Raw genomic sequence first — 24,950 nt, forward strand, 5'->3', positions numbered from 1 at the left:
TTTGCTGATGGTGTGTTTTACAGTATTATTTTTATTGGTTTTAATAGTGGATGTCGCTACATTTCAGAATTCTCTTCTGCAATTAAAAATCTAAGAATCAAAATGTTAATTTTTTACTGAATACTTAAATAATACGTTTCCTAATTTATACTTCCAAGTATATCCACAAAACTGCATGTGGCTTTTGTCAGGAAGGTTTTTTACCCTCTATGGCCTAAACCCCGTGCCTGAAGTGTCTGCAGTGTGGCATGTTGAGATGGGGTTCCAGGGAGAGAATCTTGGGAGTCTAAATTTACTCAAGATACTGAGGTTTCCAGTGTGTTTAAGTCTTTCAAAGACTGCCTTTTGAAGAATCTTTGAGTTTGTCTCCTGTTTTGTCCATAGTCTTCTGCAATTTATTTTTTTTAATTACTATTTCTTCTGTATCTTCAGCCTTACTATATATTTCTTTGGTTGTATTAAACCTTCAGTGGAAGTCTGTATATAAATCTCTCGTGCTTCCTAAGGGAAGCGTTCTACAAATCATGTATTAAGAGAGCTCAAATACAAAACACTGCCTACCCCTCTTATGAAATAATTGTGTACAAAGGGGAAAAGCATTTCCCACCATATTTAGAGCTGTTAACTGTTTTGACTTATTTGCAAATGAAGAAGATCATTTGCTATTCTTTACCGTGGTGTTCCCAGGGGAATGTATTACATCATCTCCCTTGTTTTCATTTAGATGCTTTTCTCATATTTTCTTAGACATAGCTCAGCAGCTATGAGTAACAGCAGTTTTAGTAACAAAACTCAAATATAAATGGGCTTGGCATTTTAAAATTTATTCTCTTTAAATATTTTTCTCAGTTTCATAATATGTACACTATCAGCATTTTGTTTAATGCTGCATTCACTTGTAATGGGCTTTGTTCTTTATTATAATAGTAGAAAGACACTCTGTCTTTACTTTACTACTACTATAATGCTCGCCTCCTTTTGCCCTAGCAGATTTACATCCACCATCATCCTATATTGCCTTTGCTTGACGTCCTCTTACACTTTCCATAAAATACTAGAGATTAGTGTTTGCAATATTCTTGTAATCATCCAGCCTTTCTATGTTGCCTGTGTACTAAACACAAATCTAGACTCTTCTAGAGTACCCACATAGGCTGCAATATTTTTTACCTGTTCTCTTTTATCTTAAGGTCCAATAGAATGGACAATTATAAACTTGTGTTTGAATTTTTAGTCTTGAGAATCTGGGGTCCCATCACGGAACTCGGTAAGTTTAGAATGACAGAAAGGAACACGGAGCTTGAGGGTCATCTGAACCTGAGCTAGTCATCCCAGGCTAATTTTATGAAGAGGAGCAGATGCTCTTCATGTAGAGCAGCTGTCTCAAATTTGTCAGATGAAGTGTGTTTTAAAACTATCTTTTTTTTTGTTAGTTGATTATAAAAAGAGCTTAGACTAGCTTAGATATTGAAATATACAGTATAGGTTCTTAAGTTGGGTGTCATGAATTCATACTCAGTTTGCACTTTACTTGCCTTTGTTGTTGCTGTGTGGCTCCGGAGGCTTCTACAGAGACTAAAACTTGTTTTTGAACTTATGTCAGCCTCTTATTAAACAAACTCTTTGTGTCTTTGAGAAATGCCATTCTACTGCTTAGTGCGTGAGAAGACCTCAGCAATTGTTTGTTACTTTTGATCCATTGTTATCCTTTAAACTTTGCAATTTTGGCTAGGAATATATGGTATTCTTTCTCTGAGACTGCTCATTTATTTTTTATGAAATATGCTATTTATGAGTATTTCTTTTGTGAAATATTCTATTTCATTAGACCATGGAAAATGTGGTGAAGCCAAGTGGTGCTTCAGATTTTCACGTTTACCAAACAGCAGATCGGCAATGGTTATTAAGACCCAAGAAGTTAAAGAGAGGAGGGCTTTAGCAGAAAGAACATAAATGGTGACACGGGATTTAAGTCTCAGTTTCAGCTGACATTAGAAAGAACGAGCTGTGTACTGATGTTACTGGCAATTTTGTCAGTCCATTTCATTTCTTACTTTACTTTTCAGCACAAGGGGATCTATAAAAGGCAGCAGAAATTAATATCTGGAAATGGTTATTTTGGATTGCGTGCATGAATATCCATAGACCAAACTGATGGCAGACTTTATTTCAAGATACGTTAGACATTTCCTACTTTTCGTACTCAGAAGGCAGTAACAGATAGTGTTTGTTTTGGTTGGCTTCCATTTTTTCTGAAATAGTAACTGCTAGCTATCTGCCTCCTCAGCAATTTGACAGGCAATGGAGAAGACGGGAGAGGAAACGAGCCATAAATACAGCTATTATCACAAAAGGTGGGATAAGATGCATCATTTGTGCCTCCACAGAAGTTGGCCTAGTGTCTGGGACAAAATGTGTCGCCTATTGACAGTAAAGATGCTCTTACAAATGTTGACCTAGCACTAGCAGGTCTGCTTTGTGCACAGAACTGCTTTTCCCTCGTGGCACTAGGACAGATATATAGTCAACAGCTGAGATGCCAGCACCGAAATAATGTCACTAGACGTGTTTAATAATTGCCAGTCAGTCAAAGGGACATTGTTGTGATTGTTTATGTAGGAAGAGGCCCAACCCATTTGGGTCCAGTAAAGAAAATGGCTGAGTGACAGCCCAGGAGACAGGGATGTCAGGGTCAGAGATATTTTGATGAAGGACCATGTGGGAGTAGCTTATGGAATTAAATGAAATAAATAGACATAAATTTAATATAACTGAGAAGAATAAATAGACATAAATTTAATATAACTGAGAAGAATAACAACAAATGATGGAGATTTATAGTTACATGTGAATGAAAAAAAAATAAAATCAAAACAAACTATCAAAACTGTTGATATAGGAATGAGATGTACTGATAACAGAACAAGATTTTCAGTTTTGTAAATGGTGGGTCTGTTGGTATGTTAAAATTCTGTTCAATTAACTGTGATGGACTCAAGACACTTTTTATGCTGTCAAAATGCAAGCTGATACAATATTAGCAAAATCCTCATTATTAATAGAATATTAAAGATCAGTGAAAATGAGATCTTTAAAACTTTTTTTTATGTTATCTTTGTTGATTACCAGATGAAGGAAAAATATTAAGATTGCATTCTCCTGAATATTATTACTTAATAGCAGAACTTTACTGATGTCATCTTCAAAAGAATAAGTCTTTGCTTTTTTCTGATTCGTTTGGTGGTGGTGGTTTGTCATTTGATTTTTTTATTTTTTTCATTTTTTTGTGTGGTTTTGAAAGCTGGATGACTCCTTGCATTCAGACATTCCAGCTTCCTGTCCTGAACAAAATTTGGAAATGTAAGTCAATGAAAATAAAGGGAGTGATGTGTGTTTGTTGCTTTGCAAAAATGGTGTAGGAAAGTTTGATGTATTCTAAGTGTTTGAGCCACCCCAAAGAGCTATATCTTGTCATACTCTCTTGATTAAGCTGAATAAGAGAATTTATTAAAATAGCTACACTCCTGGTAACTTTGCAGGAAAAAAAGAAAAGAAACATATCTCCAGCTTGTATAAAAAGTTTCACTGGGGTGTAGGCTACCACAGGTACTATTTTGGCCTTTCTTAAATATTATTGTTAGGCCACCTTCTGTGATTTATTATAAGCACTTACTGCTGGACCCTTAAGTAGGGTCCAGCAGGTCCTCCCTCAAGTTTTTGAGAGCAATAAACTTTGAAAGTTTGGTTGTGATACATTTCTGTAGCTTCCAGTTCCTGTTATCCATCAGCTATATTTCAAAATGTAGCATCGCAGGTATTGTTAAACGTTTCTTGATGTGTGGCAGGATATGCAGATTGAGATTTTAGCCGTGTAGCTGCTGGGGTTCATAAAGAAGAAATGACAGTTGTTAACTGTATGGGAGCTGTTGAAAGTCAGTTGTGTAGAGAGCTTAAGGGTCAGTCTGAGCCTTTTCTGGGATTCAGTAAAAGCTTTTCTAGAAAATAGATGTCAGAGCGTTTAGGAGATATCTTGTTAGGTCGTCTGAAAATTATATGAATAAAATACAAGAGAATTCTCAGATTTCTTTGTTTTCTGATTATTATTTGTATGTTAAAATATTAATGATTGCATGCAGCATAATCTGCTGAAGTCCTGAACGATGTTGGATTCTTCAGGACTATTGTTGTCTCAATAGGCAAATGATTAAGTTTTTCAAGAAATGCCACTGGCATGCAGACAACCATTTGTTTTCAGTTTTACTGTATAAAAGAGTTATGCATCCTAAAATTGTGTCTGATGAAATGTTGCTCCAAAACCATGGTTCTGAGCGTCTTCCAAGTTCCAACTCAAATTACAGGCATTTGTGGAATTGGCACTGTCCCTATCCCTGCAGACAGATGTTGACATCAGGAGAGTTCTCTGAGACTGTTAAACATAATGCAGAGTATATATCTTGCTGTTTATTTTATTTTTCTTAAAATACACGATGAATTCTGATCTCCTTCCTAACTCTGCTAGATACGGTTCTGGCAGCAGATCATATGATGCGTGCCGTCCTGAATTAGTGGGGCAGTACCACCTTAGACATTGCGGTGATGGTCTTTTGTTGCAAAATCATTTGTAAGCTCCCGAGGAAGAGGCAGAAAGCAGTATTCAGTGGGACTAATGTGTTATGTCTAAGGAAGAGAGAAAAATTTGTCGGGAGAGGAGCAGGCTGTTGTCTGAGCTCTGTTAGTGGGAAACTGCACTTTTCAGGGCTTGTCAGAATTGCCAAGAGTGAAGTTTTCTCATGGGTGCCTGGAACTAGTGACTTTTCATAAGGGCTTCCTCAGCCCAGGGCATCCTTCAGCCACTCTTGACTTTATCCTATTACGTGAGAGATTGAGGGGTTTTTGCTCTTACTTCATTTATAAAGCTCTTTTGAAAGATAAGTGTCAAGCTGAGGAACTGGGAGAGTTTTTAGCTTGGTAGCACAAAGAGAAAATACGCATTGAACTAAACACTGTGACTGTTTATGTACAATCACATGTTTCTGTCTGTGGAGAAAAAGACAGGTTAGATAGTCAGATGATGATGAGGAGGAAGAAGGGTTAGAAAACCGCTGGTAAACTTTGCTTAAATTTATCTAGAGTCCTTCAAACAATAAATAAGGATAAAAGAAAAACTTCAGGGAGTTTTTGTGCTGGCTGTCCGTACAAAACGTTCAGGCATCTGTTGAGAGATGTAAAGTCAGAATTTTTTAGGAGTTTTGCAGTAAAGAACAACTGAAATTATTGAAGTGTGTTACTGTAGATATCTTGCTTGTTGCCACATAGTGCTCATCCATGGAATGCATCTGCCTCTGTATTCCACCCATAGGGACAGTGCCCTGTTTGTACAAAGCATGCCATTATTTTCAGATTGGCACAAGTCACACTGAAAACAGATCGCTCTATAATCTTTCTTTTGTATAAATGAAGAAAATTCCAAGATTAGAAATTGTTTCCGCTCCCCTTTCCCTCCGTAGCAATCACTGACCTGCTTGTTATAGCTGCTAGTTGGTGTAAATGTAGATTTAAAAGCCCTGATGCATCTGTGTGGTGGTGGTATGCAAGCATGGTACTAGGAAAAGAACTCTAGTGTTATAAACAAGGACTTTGTGAATTTTGGTTTTGAATTTAACATTCAGTTAACAGAAGGTGTTGGCATAATTGTTTACAACTGAAAAACTCTTATTTTTCATACTGGAAAAATAAAAAACTTGACAAACTAACTTGCTAGCTTTTAAGGCAGGTTTTTCCTTTCCTTCAGTTACAGTACCTTCATAAACAATAACTAATCCAGTCCAGAGAAAAATATCTGCTTCTCTCCTTACGAACAGTGCACAGCTTGTGCTGCGAATTCAGAGATGGTAGTTCTATGATATTTGTTTCTAATAGTTTTTAGAAGTGAAGCTGATTGGAAAGAGTCAACATAAGCTGTTTTCATAGAATCATAGGATGTGTTGGGTTGGAAGGGACCTTGAAAGGTAATCCAGTCCAACCCCCCTGCAGTAAGCAGGGACATCTTCAACTAGATCAGGTTGCTCAGAGCCTCATCCAGCCTGGCCTTGAATGTCTCCAGGGATGGGGCCTCCACCACCTCTCTGGGCAACCTGTGCCAGTGTCTCACCACCCTCATTGCAAAGAGATCCAATGGCCCTTAAATTTCAGTAAGAGACCATTATTTTTCATTTTATCTCTTGTCTAGCAAAGGTGTAGTCTGGGGTATGCTTCACTGTTGAGCTGTACTCCCAAGTCTTTCCTAATTTCAAGCAGCCATAAAGAACAAGGTGTTCAGAGCAGTTTTTGCTCAATTCTCCATTAATTTTACTACAAGATTTTTTTTTTAATAGCAATGGAAATTTGCTAGCAAAGCTCAATCATTTTTATGTGAATCTCTTATACTGTGTACTGGAAAGGTGAGCAGGTGGAAAAAAAGCCTAATTTCTCCAAAAAAGATATCGTTCCTCTGATGTGTGATATATTATGCCTTTAAAAATATTTAATTTTTACTATTCAATATGAAATATGGCAAAATATACAGTTAGCATAGCTATAGTGCGTGTTATGTGTAATTTTTAGAGCAAGTCCAGAAGAGAAGTTCAGGTGTCCCTGTGAATTCGAGGTTGTTGGGGATGGAAAAGTCAGCCTAGACAGGAATTTCCTTAGGCATAGCCATCATTGATGGGTACCTGGCTGTAACTGGTATTGTGAGTTTCAAGTGCTCGGAAATGTTGAATTACACCTGAAAATCGTGAGATAAACTTTTGATTTCTGAAAAGTATTTTATAATTTCCAGTATTTTGGAGGTAAGCTCAGAGGGGGACTCAGGTGTACCTAACAGACTCAACCCAGAAGGCCACACTGCTACCCAGCCCTGCACCATCAACAGCCCGTGAGCTTTTCACCTATCACTTGCTTCCACAGACTGACTCGTGGACACAAACACCAATGCACTGTCCGTCACCAAGAGCAGACAGCACAACTGCCTCTTGAAAAGTCAGGTGCATCTTGCCTCTTGCTGCAGCAACTCTTTCTCTTTGGATTTTGCGCATGGTGCTTCCTCGCTAACCATGGCTCACATAGCTTGCACTGTTTGTTGTATTTTATGTATGTTTGTAAATGTTACCCTTAGGGGGTGAATGGTCTTTAGCTTTGCATGCTCATGCAAGTGTCATGGATGGAAATATCTGACACGGTTACGATTTAGTAGAAATTCAAAATTTTTTAATGATTTGAAATAAATCCTTGAATCATAGAATGGTTAGAGTTGGAAGGGACCTTAAAGATGATCTATTTCCAACTCCCCTGCATGGGTAGGGACACCTCCCACTAGACCAGGTGGGCTTTCTGAGCTGTGAGCGCACGTTGCCGGCTCATGCTGAGCTTCTCATCCACCAGCACCCCCAAGTCTTTCTCCTCAGGGCTACTCTCAACCTATTCTCCGCCCAACCTGTATTTGTGCTTGGGATTGCCGTGACCCAGGTGCAGGACCTTGCAAGAGGTTAAGTTTATAGCAACACTTAAATCATTAACCAATTTAAGGATTTACAAGATGATTTAACAAAATAATTGAACAGCGACTTAATTGCAGATTCAAAGACAGCAAGATTCCCACCAACTTACTAGAAGATATCTTAAATCAATACATAGACATGTGAGCATAAGCATACAAACACACCACTTGAGGGGTTGCACACATGCCTACACCCGAGTTTTTAACTGCTATGACCAAAGGTCCCTTCGCAACACCTGGCTCCAAAGAGACAACGGGTGCCCCTTTTACACGTGCATGGACAAATATTTGGATCCAGTGAAGTATAAGAACACCCACACTCATTCAGAGCTAATGTGTATATAGAGAGGTGGATGAAAGAGAGGATAGCCTATAGTTAAAATTTCCCTCTTTGAGTTTGGAGTTAATACTCACAATGCATCAGCATTCCTCAGTGGGCAATAACTGAGACTCGAGGGGAGTTGACTCCCCCTGGCCTTCCAACCCTCAAGACGTTTGCCTGAGTGGCATCCCGACTCAGGGGAGGTGCTGGTCACACTCCTCTGCGATCCAGGAGAGCTCAAAGGGTCTCGTTAGAATCACTACTTAGAGGGTCCAAGATAATGGACTTTCATCAGGTATTTTTCCACTCCATCCCAACTCGGATGATGGGATGTTCCGAACTTTCTACCAGTTGTGCAAGTCCAGAACTTGCTAAATGTGAGAGTTCTGGTATCACCTCCCTTTGGGCACAATCCAGGTACAGATGTGCTAGGCTGTCAGGGAGTGATAGTCCCAAGCGACAGGGGAAGCAGGAGCCAGGCGCTTTAAGGGATTGCCGTAACGCTCTGGTCCTTTATCTTTCGCAGTTCATGCCTGACTTCTCCTAGGTCGGTATACGTTCCAGGGATGGGGAATCGTTGCACCGCCACAGCAAGGCAATGAGTTTGACTTCCTGGGAGAGCCCATTTGGTACCCATGAGAAGGGAAGCAGGGATGCAGGCGGAGCATGCCGTGCGAGAGGGCCGGAGGGATGGCGCCTGCTCGGCACACAGCCCGTGCACACTGGGGCCTTTATTTGGTGCCGCATACATGCGCCGGATGCAGCCCACAGAATGTCCTTGGCACAGCCTGGCTTTGTGCAGTCTCTTGCTTGGGGACAGGCTGTGGTAACTTCATAGCGTGTTACAAGTTTCCTTCATGAAGCATTCTTTCCACCCATTAGAGTGATTTTTATTTTGTTGTTAAATTAAAGTTTGCTGGCGCTGACAATTTTTCAGCTGGGTAAAGCTGTCTGCATGCGTGGGAAATAACTGGAATATAAGCAACAGAGTTCAGTGCACAGTCAAAGCTGCAACTGGTAATTCCTCATCAGGTTAAGAAATGAGTAAGCTTCCTGAGAGGAAGGCAAGCGAAGGATGCAAAGGTCAAATTGAAAGATAAACAACCTTACAAAAGGAAAGAACAAGTTGGATGAGATAAGTTGAGCTTGTCTTTAAGGACAAATAACTGAAAATATCTAGTGTAGCTGGTGCAAAACTATAGGATCACTATGCACATATGGAAGAGAACACATTCTCTCATTTTGTAACACAATCTGAAATTATTTTAAGAAGAATTTTGAAATACTGTAGGTTCTTTTCTGTTACATTAGGATATTGCTTCATCAGAGTATTCATAAATATTTCTATTTTGAACTGTCTCAAAAATGCATACTAACCTTTGCTTTTTTTTTTTCCCCCCAAAATTTTTTCCCTTCAAGCACTTTATTTAAGATTGATGTCAAAGGAACATTATGAATGTATTATCTTTTAAATTCTTGACTATCGCAGGCCTAGCATTTTGTCTGGACAGACAATGAACAGTTTTCAGTGATGTTTTTAGGGTTACAAATGGAAAAATGTTAATTATAGTACAGCTGTTGTCTGCATACACAATATCCTTGTCTCTCAAGTACTTAGGCAGCCACTTGTGTTTGGCAAGTCCAGCACAGTTGGGCTCAACTTTTTAAACTCATGCCCAATATGTGGCATTTTTCCTCCTTTATTTATACCTAGAATGACCCACTGTGATACCCATTTTTTGGCCTCCTGTTTTGGGATCTTTTGTGACATCCTCTAGTAGGGGGGATCCCCTGGAGGAAACTGAGGTGCAAAGAGAGGTGGTGCTCCGTATGCCAGTACCTGTCTGTTGGGGATGTCCAGATAAAGTGCTAAGTGAGACTCCCAAAGATGAGGTCTCCTCCTTTTGAGGAGAAATAGAGGATAAGGCCCCTTTTTTTTCTTGTGCAAGAGGCCCCTTGCAGTTTGCAAAGGCTAGACAAAGGTCTAGTCTTTAGATAGGAGGGACCATGATGTCTTCTTAGTAAGTATGTCATGGGGCCAGTGTAGTTCAAGGAAAGCAAAATTTAAAAAAAAATCTTTAGCTCTCTGATTGTGAAACTTCTTTTTGCAAAGTATTCTATACCCTCAAACCCAATTAGCATCAGTGTTACTTGCAGCATGCAGCACATCCAAAATTCAGTTAGCATTTGGAAACACAGAATCTGTTACATGTTTTAAGGCATCATCCTGTATTCCAGACTTCAAAATAAGCTTATTCAAAGAAAAAAAAAAAAAGCCTTCCTAGTCTAATATAAATTGAAATCTTACACATTCTTCCTAATGCCATAAAAAATACTTTGCAGCTGTAAGACAGAAAATTGAGATTCAGGATGTTACTGCTTGCAAACCAAAAATTTAAATGAATGCAGATTGATTACTGGGTAATTAGTATTGATAGAAGCTGAAGTTAAGTCCAAAACATTGATGTCGTTTCTAGTTGCCTAACTCTTTTATTGCAAAAAGTCTCACATCGAGTGCAATTTCAATCTTGTGGAACAAAATAAAAGTTTGAAATGTCCGACTTCCCTGGAGAACAGAAATTCCCTTGTGCTCACCAGCCCCTCCCCAACCTGTGAAAAATGAGGCAAGAAGTTTACAGAAAGAATTTACAGCGTATTAATATAAGAAAATATTAGCACTTGAAAAAGCAGCAACATTCCCCCAGTTTTCGTGGTAACTGCGTGCCCTGTTAGACCCATCATACTCTGAAATGTATTTCATTTCTGGCATGTGGCATGTCTTTGTCCCAAAGCTTCTGATGTCCCATACAAATGTAGTTCTCCTTTAACTGTATAACTGTGGCTCTAACGCAAATCCTTGTGTAACTGTTGGAGGGTTTTGACGTTTTAATGCCATGGGTGAAGTTGCTGCTCTGAAGCATTACTGTACACCAAACTCTTTCTTGGTGGCACTGAGAGGTTCTGGACACTCTTTGCTGCCATCTTTGTGAGTGGAAAGGCTCAGTGTCTTGAAGTTCTTCACCTCTAGTTTTCCATGAAGCTGTTCACTATAGTATGTATCTGTTCCAAAGAAACGTCTCGGTGCCAAGTTTGAGAATAGATGACATTTCAGCATGTTTGCTCTCCACTGATGAAATATATAAGTGTGCAATTTTCTGTTTCTTGCCTGTTTGGCTTTTGTAGCTAAATTAGAGCCAGGTGCACAGCTCAAGCCTTGCTTGAACTTTGATGGTTTGCTGATCTCTTGACTATAAGTGTGCACAAGTAAGATGGTATAAATGGCTTGCCTTTTTTTTAAAACCCCAAAGGTCATTACAGTTTTAATACACTCAGGTGGTGCTTCAAAGACCTCTTTGTTATTTCACACAGCTAATTCTAAGTAGATCTACATGATATTTCCAGTACCAGAACCTCAATTAAGCCCTTTATTCTTGTAAAATCGTATTTCTATTAAAGCTTGAATGAACCACGTTGCTAAACCTGAATGTTTTAGAACTTTTTTTTTAGCCTTCGAGTGTATCTAAAAATAAACCATCATAAGCTTTTTCAGTACCACTTAATAAGCGTAACAAACCCACTAAACTGAGAAAAGCAGAGTTATGTTTTGAAGGAGATTCGATTTCCAAAAGAACAAAACAAAGTTTAAGCTTTGACAACAAGCTGGGGAACAAAAGAAACCCAAGTCATTGAGGAAAAGTACCTAATCATCATGTCAGCTTGACATACTCAATTGTAGGATGGAACTTTTTTTTCGGTAATCTGTTTTGAAAGCCATGAAATAGTCGATAGCAAATGTTAATCTCTCAAGATGTGTGAACCCTCTAAAAAAAACAACCACCGTGGACCCGGTTTGCATGGTGTTGACCTGAATAAGGGGATAATGTGTTTAAGCAGCTTATTCATTCTTCAGCGCCCTTTGGAAAGGGAGCGGTCCCACAATGGTTTGCCACTCAGGGCTCAGACATGACCACTGTTCTTTTCACTTGCTGAATGTTTCATTCTTTTGTCTCTGCCCTGGGTTTCTTCATACGTTGTTCCAAACAGGACTATAAAGGAACTTTTTGGGGCTATTTCTTGTCGAACTGTAACGTTTGTGAAGCAGAATGCACTGAGCTGTAAAGGAATTTTGAACTCTGGGTATATAGCTGGCCAAGCTTTTCATCAGAGATGTGTTGCTGAATTAATTGTCTCTGCTTGCGAGACTTCCCAGGCTGGAAGTTTAAACGTACCCCAGAAACATTGTATTAATGGTTTTAAATATTCCACATTAAATTTTGGCATCAAAGATATGTGAATAAAATCGTATAGAGGTCTTATAAATGGAGCTGTTTTGGAGTTCTGAGTTTCAATGTTGGCTATAGATTTAAATGCTCAAAGACATTAAGGATGCAGAAGTCACAAAAGGAGTATAAGAGCCTACGTTTCAAGGCAGACCCGTGTCTTGTTTAGCACTTTTTAAACAGCATAACTGTGAATGCCTATTTCTCTTGAACTTTCACAGAATCACTGCCCAACATAAGCTGGCTTCTTGAAGGAATCAGTGTGACTCGGTCTGGCTGCAAGTGGTTTTGGAAATACGTCTTCAGAATTTAAAAAATAAAGGGACCAAAGATAAATATACATATCTTTTTCACTTCAGACATTGTTTTACAAAATGAGAACACAGACTGATTTTTTTTTAAATAAAAATCTTGCAGAAGTACATTAAAAGAGCAAATCAATTTGGGAAGAAGAGTTATGGGAGTTGGAAGGGGGATAGGTTACTTACACTGAATTGGACCGTGGAGTGTGCGATATGCTTGCACAGGGCACAGAGTAGCAGAAGCCTGCTGGCATGGACAGCTGCGGTAGCGGGATTTTAGAAATGTTATTACTGTTTCTGAGTTCTACCGCGATGCTCCTGACGGAGGCTCCTGCCGCTTGCCAGTTCTGCTTTCCAACCTCACGTGCTTGGTCTGGTGGGAAGCATGAGGCAACTCCCATGGGGTTTCCAAACTTGTCTTAAGATTTCACATTGCTAAACAGTTTATCTGCAATTCCCGTGAATTTATCTCCCAGAGAAATAAAATTATCCTTGACTTGTCAGATTTTCCGGAGGTCATTTTAAATAACTAGGCAAACTCAAAACAGAAAAAAAAAAATAATTCCAGAAATAGTTCTTGACTACAAAATTGGGAACAATTATATAAAAAAAAGAAGAGCATACAAAAGAGAAAATTACTTTGGAAGGTACCTGACTCTTGCCAGTTTTTCCTGCAGTATCTGGAACAGGTACATAATTATGATTTTTATTTTGCTGCTAGAATACCTAGAATAATGTAAATACACAGGTAAAATTATTTCAGCCAAAAAATATGTTAATTAAACATGAATGCTACACAGAATTGCTGAAGGGAACAAATAAAATGCTTACAATGTAATGACTTCACTTTCATTTACAAAGTAATTTTAATTTTGAACTTTATTTGTTCTCCAAACAGTTGAACTAACAAATTCTGAAAATCTGTAAGTAATGTATTAGAAATAGTTTGTTTCAAAATGCTGACGAATTTAGCAACAATTTTAGAAAAATCTGCTTTTAATCCTGCTGAATTTTTGTATTGATTTTTTAAACATTCTAATCTGATATCTTTAATTTTTTATGGAAGTGGAGAGAAAAGTGAGGGAGAGACAAACAGCCCTGTCTGTAGGTCTGCATCAGGGTACTCCCGGGGGAGGCAGAACACCACCAAAGGCTTTAAAGTTTCTTGCTGATTCAAATCAGTCTCCAAATGGGGCTTGTGACCCAAAGGATTTTTCACTTCTACAACATAGAAAGGCTGTGAAGGGAATCGAGGCACTTTTCTAAAATACAGAAATCAGATTTCTGATTCCCAGCCTGAAACAGGCTGAACAAGCTTTCCAGCCTTGTTACTTTGTGTTGTATGTTGAAGGCTCTCTCCTGGAAGGAGCGGTGGTCTGTATTTTTCTTTATGTTGTTTTCCTAATACAAGCTGGTGTACAATTTTCTGCAACTGTGTTGGTTTTACAGATTGTTTTTGGATGAAAAATGTTTAGTCAAGCTCCTGACCGATCCTGCAAGCTGCTTGGGCATGTGTGGGAGGATCGCACACTAGATACAACAGAGAAATTAGCTTATTCATTTTCAGAGGCTTGTGAAAAATAATAGCAAAGAGTGTCTTTATAGGAAAGTTCCTGGGAGAGACAGTGAAAATATGAAGACTGGGGAATTGCTGTAGCTGGAGTGAATTATTAAAAGTGGTTGCAAAACACTTTGAACACCTTTAGTAATTTCCAAGTTATAATTTGGAAATAATCAGACCAAAACAAGACCTTCTAGTAGCTTGGAAGGAAAAGGTCAAAGGCTTGGTTATGTTTTGGCATATTGAGTTTTAGAAAGTAGCACATTTTCTGAATATCAGCTCGTCAACACAGTCGAAATGACGGACTCTGGGAGAGATGTGTGAAACGTGATGATAAAAGTCAAGAAAATGGCTTTTTAAAAATGTCAAAGCACGGTCAGGATGTAAAGGGAAAAGAAAAAAGTACTAACTAAAGCTTTAAAAGATACGTTTGAAACCTGACTTCCCAGAATAAACTTTTACTTTTTCACTTGGAAACAATACACTTCCTTTGAGACCAGGGTATCCCTTTTCCTTGATACAAAAGGGTGTTTCTTTAATCTCTTTGTTGCGTTTCTTCAGTCTTTATATAGTGGATAAATTGATATGTCCTTCATATGCTTGGGTTAATCCTCAAACACTGTATTGTTGTCCCCATCTTATTAGCTTAGAGTGAACTAGTGTAACTTGCTCATGTAATAGTTAAAACATTTTTTTTTAACAGGCATTGCTGAAAGATCCTTTGTATATTGGGCTGAGACACAAGAGAATCAGAGGCCAAGCCTATGATGATCTTCTTGATGAATTCATGGAAGCTGTGACTTCAAGGTATGTGATCTATCTGTGCTATTCATTGGTGAATTCCACCGTGAACTTCATCCTGGGAGAAATAAAGGTCAGTAGCTTATGAAAGGAAGACAGAGTTGTTAGGTTTCTGATAATTTTTATTTTGCGCATAGTACTTTACAAATTTATAACTACCTGAAATACTTGCCTTTAATATTGCAGTTTTATGAATTCACTGCAGGAGTGGTAAAACTCATCTTGAGATGAGAGAATCAGTTTTTCAAACTCCTTTTTCGAGATTTGGTTTGTTAAGTATTTGCCTAATAATTTTCTATGCCTAGTGCTGTGCCTATGTGATTTTCTCTGTCTGTGATTCCATATGTGAGATGTCAGCAGCCTGAAAGAAGCTACCATACTTGGCAACCCCTGCCTCTGCCCCACCAAAACCATGGCAGGACTAAGCTTTCAATGTTTTGGTTTTAAATGTCATGGTATGGATCTATACCAAGTCAGCTCTTTTCTCTGGCTTCTTTTTTCCTATACAGAAAGTAGTTAAATTTATTATTAGACCATGATGAATAAAATAGTTTGTCTCACGTGTCAAATAACACATTGGCTCATATTTTCCTTGTTTGTTAAAATGTTTGGAGTTCTAGCCCTGCATTCAATGTGCATACCTAAAATAGCCCAACTGCCAAGATCCTTAGCAGAATGTGTTTTCTGCATCTGCATCCCAAAGCAGGGGCCGAGCTGTGGGACCTGGAAATACTTTCCAGCTCCTCAGTCTTTGCTTGTATCCCATCTGTGTTTTGACTCCATGTTGGGACCTTACCTGGATGTGCACCACCTCTGTTCTTCCTGCCCTGGTTCCTGTGCAAAAGAAACTTGGGCAAGTAGGTAGGATTAATTTTTATGCCTGAAGCACATATTCCTTCATGTATTACTGTAGTCTTCCCCTCACACCCATTTGGCTGACACTCCGTTGTATGGAAGTTGCTGGTTTGGCTCTACCCTGTAACGCGTTTGCTTCTCTTCTGAGTATTCCCTTTCAGATAAAATCGATGCATTTTCACCTTCCTAACAGAAGGCTCAGAGCCTTAGAGATTGTTCTGTGGACCACGTTTTGAGAGTCTCTTTAATGCATTCCCTAACTCACCCTTTCTTTAAAATGAACCGCATTTCTTCATGTATGAGGTTCAACAAGGCCAACTGACAGGTCCTGCACTTGGGTAACAACCACCCCATGCAGTGCTACAGGCCTGGGGAAGAGCGGCTGGAGAGCTGCCCAGTGGAAAAGGACCTGGGGGTGTTGGTCAACTGACAGCTGAATATGAGCCAGCAGTGTGCCCAGGTGGCCAAGGCGGCCAACAGCATCCTGGCGTGTATCAGGAACAGTGTGTCCAGCAGGACCAGGGAAGTGATTGTCCCCCTGTACTCGGCACTGGTGAGGCCCCACCTCGAGTGCTGTGTCCAGTTTTGGGCCCCTCACTAGAGGAAAGACACTGAGGTGCTGGAGCGGGTCCAGAGAAGGGCAACGAAGCCCTCGATTCTATACAGAAGGAAATCATCACAGTCAAGCTGAAGATTATGTCAATAATGTTTGAAGGTCTGGTTGACACACTCTTTTTATTTAAACATTTTTAAAACTATAATTTTGAGCAATTTTGAGCAATTTGTGTTTGCTTGACCTTCTGAAAGATCACTTTATTCTCAGCTAAATCTGTCATGGTCTACAATGGTGTTATTTATTCCATGTTTAAAGTGGAGCATTTACAAATTATAATTCAAACTTTGCATGGTTTACTTGTGAATTGTTTTGGCTGTAGTGTGACCTCTATATTGATTATGATACTCCTTTGCTAAGGTGAAGGGAAAAGTGATGTAGTTAAGTCAAAATCAAGTCCATTTGCTCAGCAATGTCATATGTTCCTAAATGCAAATTTGTGTTTAGCATGCTGCTGGCAGACTCCCCACTTGCAGCTGATTCTGGTGTGGTGAGTCTGACTGTTAAAGATGCAGGTCATGACTTGCTTTATTGTGTATTCCTTTCCCTTGCCAGCCATTGTGGTGATCCAGGTAATTGTATATTTTGGTTAAGTTCTAGTTATCCTTGTGAAAGTTTCTCTTACGTTTTTCCTCTTTTCACTTTTCTTAGCCTTCTGCTGGCTGTTTCACAGAGGGAGTATTTGATTTGCCGATCTTAGATGCATGTTTGGTCTGTTACATTTTAGGTTAGTCGTAGTTATTGTTAGTTACTGCCATGGTACTCGAGAAGAGGCTTTCTTATTTAGCAATGCCTAATCAGTTCTGAGAATGGGAGAAGTTCTGGGGAAATCTGTTGTGTTTTCAGTACCACCGAGTATTATTCTCCAAGACATACATAACCATGAACATCACAAAGCACAAGGCTATCATGTATTTTTAAGAAGCCAAATCTAAAGACAGGCTTTTAAGGTGATGACAAATATTTTCAAGAGAAAAGACATCGAGTTGGAAAACTATGCTAAATGCCTGTTTTGGATATTTTCACCATCTTAGTTCTCCAGAGGAGCCAAATGCTAATCAAAGTGGGAGCCAGGTTTTAGCAGCACTGCCTGGGAACAAACCGGAGTAAGCAGCTGTACAGGGCAGCGTGCTTTGTGCAGGCTTTTCATTGGCTTCCAGGGAAACTTCCTAGACATGCACATCATCTTGACTGATTGCTAAGTTTTGAAAATCTAGATTTTTATAAGCTGATGCAGCATCATTTATAATGTTTCATGTTAGAATGTCACCTTTACATAGTAAATGTCATGATGCATAATAAAGAAAATGCTTTATAAAAAAGCGTGTCACATGAAGGTATAGTTTCATCAACTACAATACTTTCCTCTTCTCAGCTTCCACTGCTGTTCACCCCCAAAAAGTTCTTCTTATGAAACAAAATTATTTATGAAAGACTCGGGATTTAAAAAAACCCCACAACTTAAGTCATCCATTACGAAAAGATCCTGGTACATTATCCAGTGTGCTATCATGGCAGAATGGAACTAGTACAATGTAATTTTTTCCAGATGTGGGAAGGCAGAAGCATATGGAAAGTATCTGGATTTCTGTTGACATAAATCCAGTGAACAGCTTTTATTTATTTACGTATGTATACATTTATCTGTTTACTTATTTATTACTAGTGCCAGCAGCTACCCTCTCTGAGGGCAGGTGTTATAATTTCTCTGGACATTACCAGGTGTTTCTTGCTTTTGTGTCGGTGCAGTAATTTAGTGGAACAGGACTATTCTAAATAGAAGGAATGTTTTATAACATGAGAAAAAAATGGCCAGTTATCTTCATCACTGAAGAACGTAAATCAGACTGGAATTCAGAAATGTTTGTTAAGTTTCTGCCCTATGGAGAAATGGGCCATAAAACATTTTATACAGAGAAGTAAATTTTTCCAAATGACATGTAGTTCTTAAATTTCTATGTTTACAGAGGAAACTCTGAGAGGAGGGATTCCTAAACAAGACTTTGGTAGCTGGGGTCGATCCACCAAGGCTCCCTGTGTAACCGGAGGAAATAACTCTATTTTTTTATTCTCCTCCCTATTTCTTCCCTACTTGCCTACTATGATGCAAAGAGAAATTTATCAATGGCCAAGAGGTATTCATGTACAACAGTGAAGGCATTATGGAAACACTTGAGGGGAAAATATGTAGAACGGAGATGGAACAAGAAATGAAGGGAGAGGAAAAACACACCTTTTTAATAGCAGGGTCTTAACTTTCCTTGTCTGATGCAAAATGTAGATTTAAAGGGTCTGGAAAATTTTTCCTTATTGTGAAGGAGACTTCCTTTTCACAAATCTGGTAAAAAAAATAACTCCCCCTTGAATCCCTCAAAAAAAGACCAGAGTAGGGAGAAACAGCATCCTACCAGCTTGCTTTCTGCTGCAGACCATCCCCAATAGAAGGCCCTGTGCACTGGGGAGGGACAATTCAGACTTGCACCTCTGCTCTGTGAACAGATATGAAACTTTTCGAAAATGGAAAGAATCTGGTGTAATTTCTGTAGGTTATTTCCTTAGCCACCTGCCGGCAACCCCAAAGGGTTGGGTGGGATTATTATTCTGTTATAAGCTAAACTCCGTGTATTTGTGATGTGTAAAAGCAACCCTATATCACTTAAATTATCTTTCTGTGCGTGTATGATGGTGAGTTTTCAGTTTCATTTCAAGATGCAAATAATAGTGGTGGACCCTTGAAAAATAATATCATGTGTCGTTTATGTTCTCTTCTGTAATCATATTTTAATTAAATCCTTCCCCACTCTTTTTATATGTTGTGCTTTTCTCAAGTTTGTGAGCTATAAACCAAGCTGCTGACAATTGTAATTCAGTATGTTCTGTGCTAAATTACCATGATGTAGTCATTATTCCTCATTTGCCTGATTACATTATTCACAGATGGTAGCAGGGTTTCATTTCACATCGTGTGTTACTTTAAAACAGTATTTTATGGTAAGTATGGTTTATCTAACTTTGAGAACAACTGTAAGAGTTATATATCCACAAAAGAAAAATACACAAATATTTTAATAGATGTTTTCATTTAGTAGATTACATTAGAATATAATTCAATTTGTGAATAACTTAATTAATTCAAACAGCCCTTACTTTTGGCAAGAGAACATACTGGCAAGTCAACATAAAAGGTGCTTATAGCTATGCATCATTAAGGAAGTGGTCGGACCACACAATGGTTCTGACAGAATGTTCAAGCACAGATTGTGCGTACAAGAACATTGGTGCCTCTGTCCTTTTCTGCACTGTAGTGGTGCAAGACCAAGACTTCTATCATGCCTGTACGTTCCCATATTGTTCAAGTTAAAAGTGGCTGTCAGAAAGTGTGCAGGAAGAAATACTGCTGCAACAACTCCCTCCTATGGCAAACTTGGTGAAGATATTTCTGTTTAGAGATTTTGTCCCTCAGTGGGACTTAGGCCCTTTGAGGCAATTTTTCAACTCTATGACTACCTGTTCCTTCCACCATTCAGTGAACATTACCTTCCTAGTGGAGATCACTGTGGACAGCAGGAGAGGAGAAAGGTGGGCCCTTGGGCAGAAGCCCATACACTGCCTTGACTACAGTTACAATTGTTCTTTGGACCTAGCCTCAGTTCCTTCCCGAGGAACTGTGGTTACATCCAAGGTTCATTTCCAGTCATTGATGGGTTTGTGTTCTTCCTGAAACTGCCTGGTCCCAGAGCTCAGGCTTGCTTGGCTACCTAGACCGCCAGGTGGACTTTGCTTTTATGCTGACAGGGTAAAACCGTTCAGGAGGATTCTTAGGTTGTTTGCCTATTAAGAAAGGCCCTAAAACTCAAAAACATTGTGGCTTTAAAACAGTGACTATTGCTTTGGATAGTGGAGAGTGTTGTGGAAGAGGACAACTCAGACAGTTTGATAAGCAGCATGAATTTTTTATCCTAGTTCAAGCTGCTGTGATAGTTTGCCTGAGGAAAATCTTCAAATTTGGTGATTAACCATGATGACGTGTAATTATTAACAATTTAAATTTTCAACAGATGGTGCCAGCTCTAGGAATTTTTTTAAGGAACCCTGAACCCTTCCCCAGGCCATAGTGCTTAGTATGTAATTTCATACCCCTAACATTCCAATTAGGGGTACCCTAATTGGAATGGTCCTCACCTGCCTATGTAGGGGAAAAATAATTTAGCTGTAGTATGTTCTTTGAGATGGGATGCTTGTGTGCACGTTGGCTGCTCCTTCAGTTCCCAAATCCAGGGAACTCTGAGATGGAGGAAGGAAGACTGGGTAGAAGGCATCTACTTCTGTATATTCCATTAGGTAAGGGGGAGCAGGTTAATTAATTCATCCTCAGTACGAATATTCCTTATAAAAAATACATCACAGAAAGAAGAATGTAGATAAGCCAATCATTCTTTTTATTTGGTGCCTTGTACCACTCTTCTTCCCTTTCATGCTGGTTCATTTGGTGGTATCGTTCTAAAGATTCAATTTCTAGGCAGTGGTGGTTTGATACTCCTGGACAAAACCAGCCCACTCTGACCTCCTGCAGCACAAAATCTGAATTCTGCTTCCTTCTTTTAAAACCTCAGTTTAAAGCTGTCTTCTGTCTTGCCATAATCTACATTTCCAGAGTTTGTGTCCCACTTTCTGTAACACCAAATTCTACCATGAAATTTTGTGCTGCTCCTTCTCTCTGGACTTAGAACTGCAGAAACGTGTGACTTATAACTATTTTATCTACCTTCACATTTTTCCTTACAATTAATTTGTAGTTTCATTACCTGGAACTTGAAAACAGATGGCAGATGTTGCTTGATCGACTAAGTTTCCCCAGCTAACTTAAGAAAATGTATATATCCTACTTCTAGTAGGGTGCTTTCTATCTGTCTCTCAATAGCTTTTGTTTCTGTTCCGTCTCTGGGCCTGTCACTTTTACAGCTTAACACAATGGAGATCAGCTTGATTAAGATTTTTTTTTTTGTTTGCCTCTATTGTATAAATAGCCAATAACAACACATTTTGCCTAAAAAGAGGACTCTTGTCACAGGAGAAGCACTCGTCATTTCCCAAAAGGGAATATTCTGTGCAGAAGCTCTGAGTCCTCTTCCATCAATGTCCTTGGCAAGGGAAGGGCCTATGCTTTGTCATCTGAAATGACACTCAGCTCACACAGTGATATAAACTGTTCTGATTCATCATTTCCTTTATTTTGCATACTCTTGAAAAATGCTGACAGCTTGCCAGAGCAGTAATGAATAAACAGAAAAATTCTTCCCTCTGAGTTTAGGTGACAGTCAAAATAGCAGCAGCAGTGGACACTGCTGGGAATGTTTCAGGTAAGATGCAGAAGTGGGGTGTGCTGTCCTAACTTGAGGCAGAAAAGGCCTCAGTAGCCATTTCAGTTTCTTAAGGTTCACCCCATGGCAAAGTGAGAATGAAGGCCAAGTCACACTACGTTTTTCATTTCATGTGTGATCTGAAGTTTTTATAATGCAATTACAAGGTCTTTCTGAATCTTCTTGCAATGCTATTTTCTGCTGCCAAATAATCTGGTTAGTTGCTCAGATGATATACATCTGTCCTGTGCTGCCTAATGCCCAAGCTTCAAGCCTTTGGCAGTGGAAGCTCAGGGAGATTTGCAGTTGAAAGTATTAGAGGGGTTTCTTTACCTTTAAACACACTAAAAGTAAAATAAAACTATGCTAATGAATAGTATTGCAGCTGTAAAATCTGGCATGGAAAAGATAGAAAATCTGAATTTCAGACCAGTCTTATGTGCACGTGAGCTATGTGTTTGTTCATGGCATCATCTTTTACTAGGCTTTGCCTAGAGCCTCGCTTGACTCAGTTTCCAGAATGGGCAGAGCAGAAGGAGTAGACTTGGAGTTACACTGGCAGCCGTCCCTCTGGCAGATGATCTTTTGGTGATTTTGTGACTGGTAACTTTTGACAGCTTTGAAGCATATTCATTTTGTGATTCATTTGAAAACTTGTTCTATCTAGGAAAAAGAAAAATCAGTGCCACAGGCCAAGTTAAATTATATCTGATGGCTGGAAATGTTACAAATGCAGGCTTCACAAACTTTTCAGACACAGTAAGTGGCATAAGGAAAAGTGAATCTGTCAGTGAAGCAAAATCACAGCAGGATAGACAGACCCTAATCACGTCGAGTTTATTTGTAGAGAGTCCTGTTATTGTTTGTAATGCGAGACCTTAGGGAGATTCTTAGCAAAGATCAGCAGAGGAGCCTTGAAGAAATAAAACCTCATTCATTCCATAAAGAAAACAAAAAGTAATGAGATCCTCAAACACAGTACCGAGGGCGAAGGGTATTGTTTTGTTTTTGTGGGACAATAGATAGAGAGAGTGGGGGAATATTTTTAGTATTTTTAATACGCCTCTTGTACCAAAACTGACTTTGGAGCTCAGAATTGGATGTATCCATGTTCTAATAATGCTCAGCTATGTCCCAGACTTGCTGCAGTCATTCAAAACCCAACAAATGAAGAACACGCTGTTCTCAGCCTTTTCTTCTCCAAACTATTTTAAGGAGGGATTTTTCAAATGGAAAAGGCCTGGGTAATCTCAGTTACTTTCCTTCCTCTTTTATAGCTCCAGCAAACGGTGGGCAGGATTCTCAACAGAAGTTAGCTTGTGCAACTGTATTGTAAATGTAGTGAATGTTGATTTATTTGAATAATTTGTGCGAGTGTAATATTTTAACAGGGTTTATACTGTTGTTACAGAAGTATAGTAGTTTTCCAGGCTGTCAGGAGCAGCAGTTCCTTAATTTATTTTTTTCCTTCGGAAACTCTAATAAAGTAAAATACGAAATTTTTGGCTGCAGTTCACATCAGAATGTAATAAGATATCTGTCCCTCTTATCCCAGCTATGTCTTTCTCCCATTACAAGTCAAGAATTATGTCTACCTAGATTTCAACTCTCAGGAAAACTTCCATTCGCTGTCAGTCTGGCTAGTGAGATTGGGTACCTCAGCGCTTCATCCTCCCCTGGTCCTTTACCCCTGCCAGACAGTGACACTACTGTGCTTTACTCAGAGCATCCCACCTGAACTGCACCTGCTCCCACCTGAGATTCCTGATCTGTGGCAGCAGATCAGCCCGTGCCCGTGGGTGCCTCTGCTGCAGCTCACAGGCTGGGGCTGCAGGACACCAGCCGCAGTAGCCTGAGATTTAATGGTAAAATGAAGCCTTGCTGTGGGAGGGCAGAAGGCGGCAGATACGGCTGAGGTCAGAGTCAGTGCTGTCCTCCTGGACTGACCCAGATGTCCTACCTTGCCCAAACCAATCCTGCCCTGCTTGAGAGCCTGGACCCACCGAGGGCCATGGTCGTCTCCCATCTAGGAAAGATTTAGATCTCTCATTTCCCTGCACCCTCTGAGGCATATGTGCCAGTTACAAGAAGTTTTTAACATATGGCTTCTTGACCACCCCGGGTAGCTGACATAGATCAAACAGCTGGTAGTCTGAATTTACTGATCTCCTGCTTAAGTACAACTTTTAGAGTTCAATCTGCTTGTTACTGTCAAAGAGTAGGCATCACAGGGGTAAGAAGGAAACTTGGATATTGCAAGCCTGCCCAGACTCCTGAGACTGCAGATATTTTTCTCCATTGTGCTTCACGATAGAAAAATATTTCAGGCAGTGCAGTTTCTGTAATGCAAAACATTGATGTCAGGGTCCAGGTCAGTTCTCCTTTTAAAGGAAGCAACATTTATCAGATAAAATACAAACTACAGAACAAAAAATATTTAAGAGGGTATAGGGGATGTAGCGGAGTTGTTGCTGTAGACCCAGGGACTGGTGAGACCACTGTGTTTTAGTTAAGCACAGCTGATCCACTGCTTACGAGAGCGCATGGCTTGACTAGATCCAGAACGTCTAGGAGCTTCCTCATGAGTTTGGTGGGACCTAAAAAACACCACCACCCAAGTCTCAGTTGCTGGGAGCAATGCAATTGTGTAATCTATCATATGAGTAATTCCCTTGTTTTATGTCCGCTATGGATTATAAACATTGCTGGTGCCCAGTTGCCTACAAATAATAACCCATTAGGAAATATCACTGACATAACCTATTCATCATTTGGATGTTACTAACTTGTTTTGCCACCAGCTGATTTAGCAATAAAACATAATTTTTATTTTCAATTATTAACGCATCACTCTGTTAAATTTTTTGACTGGACTAAGCTAAAAATGTAATAATTCATACACCTGCCAGAAAATTAGAAACAAGTGCATGAGTGTGGTAGAGGGAAGTTATTAGAGGTGACTGGCAGATTAAATGCTTTATGGAATTTTATCTTCAGAGTCTCTGTTCATTTGGCCCTGATTGTGAATAGAAATGCTGGAAAACTGTAAATCAGCAGGCATAATTTTGAAAATATAATTTTTATGTAATCTGGGCTATTACCTATTTTCTTTTTTTTTTCTTGTTTAGAATTTACAGAGAGAATAGAAATATACAGTGTTCTTAGTTATTTTAAAATGATCCCTTATCACTTGCACCTGGAAGAGTAACAGCCCAATACAGGCTCTGCCAGAAAGACTGTCCTGCTTAGTTTGTTCCCAACGGAGAGTCTGTGGTACCTTCTCAGTTCCTTTCCTGATTTACTGAGTAAACCTACATCT

The 24,950-nt window shown here is 39.3% G+C and overlaps 1 protein-coding gene across 1 annotated transcript in view; it reads left to right on the top strand.

Annotated features, from left to right (window-relative positions):
• ME1 (malic enzyme 1) overlaps nucleotides 1-24,950 on the top strand; it is a 183,226-nt gene that overhangs the window by 84,409 nt on the left and 73,867 nt on the right. Inside the window, exon 6 of the mRNA XM_063330091.1 lies at nucleotides 14,706-14,809. Coding sequence (XP_063186161.1) covers nucleotides 14,706-14,809 — 104 coding nt within the window. The remainder of the gene's footprint in view (nucleotides 1-14,705; nucleotides 14,810-24,950) is intronic.

The sequence above is a fragment of the Chroicocephalus ridibundus genome, chromosome 3 (assembly GCF_963924245.1).
Source record: "Chroicocephalus ridibundus chromosome 3, bChrRid1.1, whole genome shotgun sequence".
Taxonomy (NCBI): Eukaryota; Metazoa; Chordata; class Aves; order Charadriiformes; family Laridae; genus Chroicocephalus; species Chroicocephalus ridibundus.